The sequence below is a fragment of the Cynoglossus semilaevis genome, chromosome 8 (genome assembly GCF_000523025.1).
Source record: "Cynoglossus semilaevis isolate Cse_v1.0 chromosome 8, Cse_v1.0, whole genome shotgun sequence".
In the NCBI taxonomy this organism is placed as follows: Eukaryota; Metazoa; Chordata; class Actinopteri; order Pleuronectiformes; family Cynoglossidae; genus Cynoglossus; species Cynoglossus semilaevis.
The window spans coordinates 29478043-29488378 of record NC_024314.1 but is presented as its reverse complement, the minus strand read 5'-3'; the positions used below and the strand labels follow the sequence as shown (position 1 = coordinate 29488378).

Below are 10336 nucleotides of genomic sequence, written 5' to 3'. Positions count from 1 at the left end.
CAGACAGACAGACAGACAGACAGTCAGACAGTCAGTCAGACAGATAGTCAGACAGACAGACAGTCAGACGGACAGACAGACAGACAGTCGGACGGACAGTAGGTCAGACAGACAGTCAGACAGACAGTCAGACCTTTTTTTTCACATTTTCTCTCCTTGTCTTCTGTAGAGGCAGTGAGGGGCATCCCAGTGCCCAGTGGGATGAATGGGGGCAACATCAGTGGGGCAGTTCCCACCAGTCTGAGTGGGCAGCAGCTGGCCTCTGCCATCCCCTCCCCCCCTGGTGGTAAATCTTGGCGCAGCAAGTCGATGAACCTTAAACACAGTGCCACGTCCTCAATGTTGGCCAGTCCCACCCACTCCACCTCCACCAACCACCCCCCCCCGGCTGCAGACGCACTTCAGTCACATGGGAGCGACGGCTCAAAGCTGGGGGTCGGTGTGGGGGGGGGCGGTCCTCAGAGGTCCATGCTGGACAAGTTTCGTCTGATCAACCCCAGGTCGGCGTCGCGAGCGTCACCGTCTGTAGCAGAGATGGCTCTGCAGGAGGAGGACGACCTGTCGGAGTACGGCGAGGATGGAGCCACGCCCCCCGGGTTGGTGTGCAGCAGTGCTGCAGTCAAACAAACGCCCACCAGGACCCCCCCATCCTCACTCAATCCACCCAGTAAGACTTCATCGCCGTCCTCGTCTTTTTCTAAATCTTCTGCCAACAGCGGTCGGACCGCGGCCCCCCCCAAAGACAAGGAGGACAGGAGCAGGTCTGGGAAGTCCTCCAAGGACAACTCTCCGTCCAAAGATGAGACCTTCGTGGACTCCAACAAGAAGACGTCCAAGATCGCCAGCCTCATCCCCAAGGGTGGGAAGCCTTCATCGGGGAAGAAAGACGGAGGCCCTGCCCCCGCCTCCAGTGGCATCCCCAAACCTGGACTCAAAGCCCCCTCAGCGACAACAACGGCAAAACCACAGGGTCAGTCCCAGACCCCCGGCCAGTCTGCCTTGAACAGCAGCGGCAACATGAGAGGGGGGGAGGGGGAGAAGGGCAACAAGCTGACCAAGGGGGGCAGTGTTTATATGCAACGTTCCATTGGAAGCCCAGAGGGTAAAAGGACCAGCCTGACCTCCTCCACCAGCACCTCCGCCCTGTCTGGAGGAGGAGGAGGAGGAGGAGGAGGAGGAGGAGGAGCTCTGGGAGGAAATGGAGTGGTTCAACTTCCACAGCAGCAGCAGCACAACCACCCCAACACTGCTACTGTGGCCCCCTTCATGTACAGGTGAGCTGGAGAGGACCTTCACCTTCACCTTCACCTTCACCTTGAAAACCTGATGGTGGTTAGTGGCTAAATTAGCCTCTTTTGCTAACACACTGTTAACCCGTTGGTTCTCTGTTGGTTCTTTCAGAACTTTCTCAGAAAACGACTGCACCATGATGGTCCCAGCAGACCCCTGCCTCAGCCCCACCAAGGGGGAGCTGGTGTACAGCAAGACAGCCAAGCAGTGCCTGGAGGAAATATCAGGTAGTAGTACAGTAGTAGTACACCACAGGGAGTAGTACACCACGGGTAGGAGTACACCACGGGTAGGAGTACACCACGGGTAGTAGTACACCGCTGGTAGTAGTACGCCACGGGTAGTAGTACCACTTGTAGTAGTACACCACGGGTAGTAGTACACCGCTGGTAGTAGCACCACTGGTAGTAGTCCCACTGGTAGTAGTACACAACTGGTAGTAGTACACCCCTGGTAGTAGTACACCGCTGGTAGTAGTACGCCACGGGTAGTAGTACACCGCTGGTAGTAGTACGCCACGGGTAGTAGTACACCAGTGGTAGTAGTACACCTCTGGTAGTAGTACCACTGGGAGTGGTACACCACTGGTAGTAATACCACTGGTAGTAGGACACCACTGGTAGTAATACCACTGGTAGTAGTTTACCACTGGTAGTAGTCCCACTGGTAGTAGTACGCCACGGGTAGTAGTACACCAGTGGTAGTAGTACACCCCTGGTAGTAGTACACCGCTGGTAGTAGCACCACTGGTAGTAGCACACCACTGGTAGTAGTCCCACTGGTAGTAGTACGCCACGGGTAGTAGTACACCAGTGGTAGTAGTACACCGCTGGTAGTAGTACACCTCTGGTAGTAGTACCACCGGTAGTAGTACACCAGTGGTAGTAGTACACCAGTGGTAGTAGTACACCCCTGGTAGTAGTACACCGCTGGTAGTAGTACCTCTGATAGTAAAAAACCACTGGTAGTAGTGCTCCACTAGTATTAGTCCACCACTGGTAGTAGCACACCACTGGTAGTAGTCCCACTGGTAGTAGTACGCCACGGGTAGTAGTACACCGCTGGTAGTAGCACCACTGGTAGTAGTTTTCCACTGGTAGTAGTACGCCACGGGTAGTAGTACACCGCTGGTAGTAGTACCTCTGATAGTAAAAAACCACTGGTAGTAGTCCCACTGGTAGTAGTACGCCACTGGTAGTAGTACCACCGGTAGTAGTACACCAGTGGTAGTAGTACACCTCTGGTAGTAGTACCACTGGGAGTAGTACCACTGGGAGTAGTTTACCACTGGTAGTAGTACGCCACTGGTAGTAGTACGCCACTGGTAGTAGTATACCACTGGTAGTAGTGCACCTCTGGTGGGAGTACAACTCTGGGAGGAATACCACTGGTAGTAGTCCCACTGGTAGTAGTACGCCACTGGTAGTAGTACGCCACGGGTAGTAGTACACCGCTGGTAGTAGTACGCCACTGGTAGTAGTACCCCGCAGGTAGTCGTCCCACGGGTAATAGTACCACTGGTAGGAGTACACCACTGGTAGCAGTACCACTGGTAGTAGTTTACCACTGGTAGTAGTGTACCACTGGTAGTAGGACACCACTGGTAGTAGTCCCACTGGTAGTAGTACACCTCTGGTAGTAGTACACAACTGGGAGTAGTACACCACTGGTACTGACAGAACTGGTGTGAACAGTTCTGTGACCACAGTCCACTCAGACAGAGGTGAGATCTACTGTGATGTTGGGGTTAGAGACAGACCAGACTAGTAGAGACCAGAGTGGATCAGAGTGGACCGGGTCAGAGGAGCATTTTAGAGATGATGGTGGAGGAGATGAGGGTTAGAGACAGACCAGACTAGTAGAGATCAGAGTGGATCAGAGTGGACCAGAGTGGACCGGGTCAGAGGAGCGTTTTAGAGATGATGGTGGAGGAGATGGTGGAGGAGATGGTGGAGGAGAGGTTGTGACAGACGTTGTGTTCAAAGCTCTGGGAACAACAACAACAACAACAACAACAACAACAACAGTGTGATGACAGGTTCAGGGCCGTCAGGTCGGTCAAGACATTCCACACATTTTACTCTGTTTGTGGATTTTCCACAGTCTGTGATTTTCAGGGTAAAGTTAGACCACTGACCACTCCACTGACCACTCCACTGACCACTCCACTGACCACTCCACTGACCACTCCCATTATCTGAGGTCCATTTCAAACACACTCGTGTGTTTACAGGTCAGCTCACGTTTGTTTGTTTCTCCAACGTCTTCATGCAGACGTAGAGAAGAGGTTACCATGTGACCAGTGCTGGTACCATCGACACTGAGTTGTTGAACTAAGATGATGAAGATGATGATGATGATGATGATGATGAAGATGATGAAGATGGTGGTGGTCCTCTGTACACTGTAGTACTGGCCACCAGGGGGTGTTTGTTCTTTATACAGTCTATTATCACCCTGTTGTCTGGTCTGTGACTAGCATTAGCAATAGCATGTTGTTAGCTTTTATACGTCCGTCAACAGAGGGTTTTTGAAGCTGTGTTGTGGACATATATTGTCCAGTATATGTACAATATATGTCGGTTGAATCTTTATGTTTGACTTGTTTGAAACATTTAAATAAAAGATCACCTTCTTGTTTTCTCTGTGCTCTGACCTGTGGAAACAAGGAGGTGATTATTTAGCGGAGGGCAGTTACGAGGAGGAGGGGCTAATAACACTTGCAGTGACGGATGGTGACATTTTTTTTCCATCTGCTGTGCTGCTGGTCCACGATGAGCTGCAGGGCTGGATGTTGTCTTTAATTAAGTCTGGGTGCAGGGAGCAGGTTCTGCAGGGGCTGCAATCTCACAGGTGCACTGTCCAAATAAACCCCCCCCCCCCCCCCCCCCGTCGTAGTGAGAGAGGGAGGAGGGTGTGAGAGAGAGAAAAAGATAAAGACCTGAGGAGAAAGCACTGAAGAAAAAAAGGGAGAATAAAGAGAAAAGAGTAGGTGAGGAGCACAGGCAGGGAGGGCTGAGGGAGAGAGAGGGGGAGAGGGAGTGCTGCAGCCTCCGTGCTGGAATGAACAGGCAGACTGCCGTATCAACCGCTCGCCGGCTTCACCACCGGTTCGTCGTCCAGGGAGGACGGACTGTCTGGGTATCAGGGGCAGGTGGGAGACGGACGGAGGCATGACAGAAAAGAAGCAAAGTGTCTTTGACTGAGAGACGGGGGAGCATGAGGGAGCATGAGGGAGCGATGGAGCGGCTCCCACTNGCGTGGTGCCATGTCAAAAAACCCCCCCCCCCCCCCCCCCCCGTCGTAGTGAGAGAGGGAGGAGGGTGTGAGAGAGAGAAAAAGATAAAGACCTGAGGAGAAAGCACTGAAGAAAAAAAGGGAGAATAAAGAGAAAAGAGTAGGTGAGGAGCACAGGCAGGGAGGGCTGAGGGAGAGAGAGGGGGAGAGGGAGTGCTGCAGCCTCCGTGCTGGAATGAACAGGCAGACTGCCGTATCAACCGCTCGCCGGCTTCACCACCGGTTCGTCGTCCAGGGAGGACGGACTGTCTGGGTATCAGGGGCAGGTGGGAGACGGACGGAGGCATGACAGAAAAGAAGCCAAGTGTCTTTGACTGAGAGACGGGGGAGCATGAGGGAGCATGAGGGAGCGATGGAGCGGCTTCATCATCCACGCCCCTGACTGAGCACAAGAACAAGAAGACAGAGAGGAGGACATGGACCGGGGTCTGGGACCATGAGCCCTGGACGTCTCCATGATGGACCTGGACTCTGAGACAGACGTCCTCTCTGCTCTTTGCCCTTTGTCTGCTTTCCCTTCAGCCTTGAAGTCTAGAGCCGCAGCCTGGACCTCAGTGGGGGACACTGGGACGCGTCCCTCCGTCCTCCGTCCTCTGGGTCCTTTGTCCTCCATCTGTTTGCGTGGTGACGTGTCAGGATGTAGAAGTCAAACCTCACAGTTTGATCTGTCGACTCCCTGAAGACGACGACATCATCTGAAGCCAGGTGGAGGCGCTGTGGGCAGAGATGAAGAGAGGGGCCGAGTTCTCCCTCTACCAGGGGGGAAGCCCAGCTCGGAGGACCCCTCACCCCCCCACCGACAACCTCAACCTGCGGACCAAGCAGCGCTCACTCACTAATTTGACCTTGTTGAGTGATGGGGAGCAGCGACTTTACTCCCCGGAGCCTGACGAGCCGCGGCCTCGCGGTTCCCAGACGCAGACCTGTTCCTGGTACTTACCGTCCACACAGAGGGCAGCGAGCAGTCTGCAGACCAGCCCCAGGAAGGAGGTGGTGAGAAGAGCTGGAGGTCTCCGTGGCACCAGAGCTCAGTCCCTGTCCCTCCCCCTCACTCTCACTAAGACTCTCTCCCAGTCAGAACACTCCCTCATCCCAGTTCCTTGGCGAGGTTCAGCCGCCGGGGCACGGCCGCAACAGGCGTCACACGGCGGTCACTCGCGGACCGAGCTGCAGCAGAAGTCCAGAGTGGAGGTGGAGACGGAAGACGACGGGCGTAGCTGCCTTTTTGATAAGGAGGTCAGACCTGGCACAAAACAAGGAGGTAGGAGGAGGAGGAGTAGAGAGGGTTGGGCTGAAGAGGAGGTGTCGGAGGGAGGTCCTCGTGAGGGGAGAGCTCAGCTGGACAAGGACATGATCATGACCATGTTAGGTGACCTGGAGCAGGTGCTGCAGCCTCACACACGTAAGTCCACGTCCCCACGTCTCTCTGTCGGCTCAGCAGGTCCAGGTCCAGGTCCAGGTCCAGGTCCAGGTCCAGGTCCAGTCAGGTCCAGTCAGCCAGGCTGTTGTTGGGATTGAAAAAACGACAGGAACGGATGAATGGAAACAGTTTAAATAACATGCTAACTGTGTTAGCCTCTGTGTTAGCCCCTGCGTTAGCCCCTGTGTTAGCCCCTGTGTTAGCGGCGGTTTTAGCCCCTGTGTTAGCGGCGGTTTTAGCCCCTGTGTTAGCTGCTGTGTTCGCCGCTGTGTTAGCTGCTGTGTTAGCTTCTGTGTTAGCCAGTAACTGGAGTCACCTGTCATGAAATCAGAATCATCCGACTGCTGTATTTCCTGGAACCGATTGTTTTCTCGTGGTGTTTCTTCTTTCTTGGTCGTACTTTCCACTCCCTGCTGTGGTTAAAGACTGGTCACATGGGTAGTTAATATTGGTCACCAGCAACATCAGCCCTGGGCAGTTTTCTAGAGAAAATTAACCTTAACACACACACCTGACCTGATGGACGGTCATGTGTGTGTCCTCTCTGTCCCCCGTGTCCCCTGGTGTCTGTTTCTTCTAATGACCTTTAAATAAATGTTCCTCCAGGAGAAGACCCCGAGACCAGACGGATGAGGACAGTGAAGAACATAGCTGACCTGCGGCAGAACCTGGAAGAAACCATGTCCAGCCTACGGGGGACGCAGATCAGCCACAGGTAAACAGGTGGCGCTGGACTCACTAATGGAGTCAAATTAGTTGTTGGTGAAATGACAGTCAGGTTTTATCTACACTCAAAGTTGTCACCAGAGGTGTTCAACAGTGGGTGCGTGACCATAAGGGGGTCCACAGAAGTGCAGCGGCCGAGTCGTGGTGTTGGGTTTGATCATCAGACAGATTAGAATCTGAACCTCAGGATTATTTCAGCAGCTTATTATTGTACGATGGATGAAGACTCGTCAGTACTGGTGCAGGACTGACTGTTCCACAGACTCAGGTTTGAGTTAAGACCAAAATAAAAACCACCGTGTTTGTTGGTTTAACTCCCAGTCCACGTCCCTGCGTCTCCGTCTGTTTCTGTGTCTTTGGCTCGAGTGCAAAGACGGAGGACAGGCTGCTGACAGCCAAGACAGATGGCTGTGTGTGTGTGTGTGTGTGAAGACAGATCAATCAATATTGTCCTTCCACCATGTTCAGTCTGGTGAATCGGTACCTGGAGCGCTGGAACATTTGTTGGTTTTAGGCCCAGTTCATTCAGGTGTTGGCAGCGTTCTCCTGGTGGAACCAGAACTCCAGTCTCACATGAACGACGCTGTGTGGAAACAACAACAACACTGAACTTTACGTCTGACTTATTTTCTCTGCAGTACTTTAGAGACGACCTTTGACACCACAGTCACCACTGAGGTCAACGGGCGTGGTCTTCCAGGTCTCACCGCCCGCTCCTCCCCCATGGCCTGGCGACTCGGTCAGACCCAAACCCCTCGTCTCCAGGCGGGCGACGCCCCCTCCGTTCCCAGTGGGTATGCTGCGCCGAGGCCAGGCCCGACCGGCACCGCCCCCGCCACGGGGCGCTACTGCGGCCCCTCGGACCCTGCCAGGTTTGTGTACGGCGCCCCCCTGAGACGATCTGCAGGGTTGAGGGGGACAGAGCAGGGGGAGAAGGGGAAAGGAGAAGGAGCGGGGCTGGAAGGCAGGAGGCAGATGGAGGTGACAGGGTACATGAGTGATGGGGACATCCTGGGGAGCAAAGGACGGACGGATGATGTCACCAGCGGGTAGGACGACCACGTTAGCCTTCACTGACTCACCGACTAACTTGACTCACCGACTAACTTCAGCTGGTTGTTATTACTGACCATGTCCAACAAAAACAAAACCTGTGATTAATCCTTCATTGACTGTGAGGAACATTGAGTTACTACGTTTAACTTTAACTGTCCAATAATACTAGTGTTTTAACAACAGTTAACCAGTTAACCAGTTAACCAGTTAACCCTGTTCTAACACCAGCAGTTTATTAATAATAAATAAAATCTTCAGGAAATAAGCTGTGACTGTTGACGTCACCTCATCCACCATCACACACTAGCCTAGCTAGTTAGCCTAGCCTAGCATTCTTAGCATACCACTGAGGCACAGGAACTACTACCATTCATGGTGGGGGGGTGGTTCGAGTCCCTGTGGTTTTCTTCAGGTCCAGATTAGTTTAAACCGACGTCAGGTGTGATTGTGAGTTAAACGCCTGGGGTGTAACAGCGCCCTCGCCTGATGACTGCTGGGATTTACTCCACCACAGCCAACACCCTGAGAGCATTAGGTGATAGAGAATAAACGGGTGGATGAACACGTAAAAGTCAAAAACATTCTCCTCCACATCCATCCGTTGAAGTTGATGTCCACGGTCGTTGACATGCAGTTCTCACTGATGTCCACCAGGGTTGGCCTTTGTTGGAAATGCCTTAAAAAGACCTGAAATCAATCATCTGCCGTCAGACAGATGAGACAGTGACTGCCTTTGGACACTGTGAGGCGCTGAATCAGCACAGGTGACTACTACTAGTACTACTATTACTATTACTATTACTACTACTACTACTACTACTGCTGCTGCTACTACTCCTACTACTCACTAACTAGCACATGCACAGACATTGTGATACTCACACTAGTTATTTCTTGTCCACAGAGATGTTAACTTGTGGTTAACTAGTGGTTAACTAGTGGTTAACCAGCTTCATCCAGGCTGTATCGCCCCCTGTCTTCACAGGTACCTGACAGATGGAGGTCTGCTCTACACCAGGAACACAGGGAGATCAGACGTGACGTCGTCCAGAGACCTGTCCCAGAGAGGAAGCAAAGAGATGCAGGGGGACATCGACAGGTGAGGGGGGGCTGGAGGGAGGGGGGGTTACCCCGAGAGGTCACCAAACACTGGGTCGCAGCCTGATAGGGGGCCGGTTAGTCTCATGAAACTTGGATGAGACTCAGGCCATGAATAAGTAACTGCCCTGATTTTCTCTGCTCTGTCTCTAGTCAGTAGTACTCAGTAGTACTCAGTGGTACTCAGTAGTACTCAGTAGTACTCAGTAGTACTCTAGCTGGTAACATATTGTTCCTCAGTGATTGCGGTCACATGCAGAGCTCCGTGGTGGTTTGGTTCTGACCTGAGGTCCAAACTCTAATCCCAGAAAGAAAACACTTCACTGGATCTGTCACAGACATCAACAGACACACGGTCTGTTGACCCACCACAGCCCCCGTCACCTGCACCAGGTCCACGACCATGTCAGGATGAAATCTGGGGGGAGGAGGGGGGGGGGGGGGGGGGGGGGAGTCTGCCACATTGACCTTCAACACAGGCCTGATAAAACTGAGGAACTGATTCACCCAGAAAGAAAACACTTCACTGGTCTTTCTTCTTCTTCTTCTTCTCCTCCTCCTCCTCCTCCCCCTCCTCTTTCTTCTTCTCCTTCTCCTCCTCCTCCTCCTCCTTCTTCTTCTTCTAAGTTCAAACACCAGTGTTGCTCAGCGTGGTGGTACTCTTGTGCACTGACGTGGAACCGATTAAAAGGACGTGATCTTTCCTTTGTTCTCTGCTGCTCCACTCTCGGTGGTTGAGAAAGAAAGGTCATAAATAATGTCCAACCTCAGGGACCACCTCACCTGTTATGCATGAGACCCCGCCCCCCCAGCACCGACGAGACAGCGTCCCAACTCCGTCCTAGCAGAGCAGCCGTTCTCTGATTGGCTTCAGGTCCGTGAGGTCGTCCTCTTCTAATCTTCATCATCTTCATCATCTTCATCATCGCGGCTGAAGAAACGTTGGACTCCGTCTGTCAGAGCTGGGCTGACTGTGGTGAGGAGGGGGAGGATAAGAGGAGGGGGAGGGGAGTGGGCAGCAGCAGTTGGCAGTGAAAGTGTGGGAGAGAGGAACATTTTTGGACTCCGTCACTTTTCAAAGTTCCTGGTTCCTCAGCCAGGTGGAGCTGTAGATCCTGTGAACGTAGGCGTGGCAGGACGGTCAGTGGAGGACGACAGACGATCAGAGGTGAGTGGTGTCGTGTCAGTGAGGTTAAGGTGTGTCCAGTACAGACTACAGGACAGAATACTACTGCAGTATTCACAGTACACAAGTATTTAATGTGACTGCAAAATACTGGGATTACTACCAGGTCTGAGTATTGTCAACAACCAGTACACAAGTATTTAATGTGACTGCAAAATACTGGGATTACTACCAGGTCTGAGTATCGTCAACAACCTGATGACGACAAAGATGATGATGGTGATGGTGATGATGATGTGGTGGGGGATGGGGGGGGGTGTGTT

General features: G+C 52.8%; 1 protein-coding gene across 1 annotated transcript in view; it reads left to right on the top strand.

The window, feature by feature from the left end:
* The window catches only part of nav3 (neuron navigator 3), a 103403-nt gene that overhangs the window by 72260 nt on the left and 20807 nt on the right, over positions 1-10336 (top strand). Inside the window, exons 8-14 of the mRNA XM_017034053.2 lie at positions 170-1274; positions 1402-1517; positions 5110-5218; positions 5289-5989; positions 6614-6722; positions 7372-7782; positions 8775-8888. Of these exons, the coding sequence (XP_016889542.1) occupies positions 170-1274; positions 1402-1517; positions 5110-5218; positions 5289-5989; positions 6614-6722; positions 7372-7782; positions 8775-8888 (2665 nt within the window). The remainder of the gene's footprint in view (positions 1-169; positions 1275-1401; positions 1518-5109; positions 5219-5288; positions 5990-6613; positions 6723-7371; positions 7783-8774; positions 8889-10336) is intronic.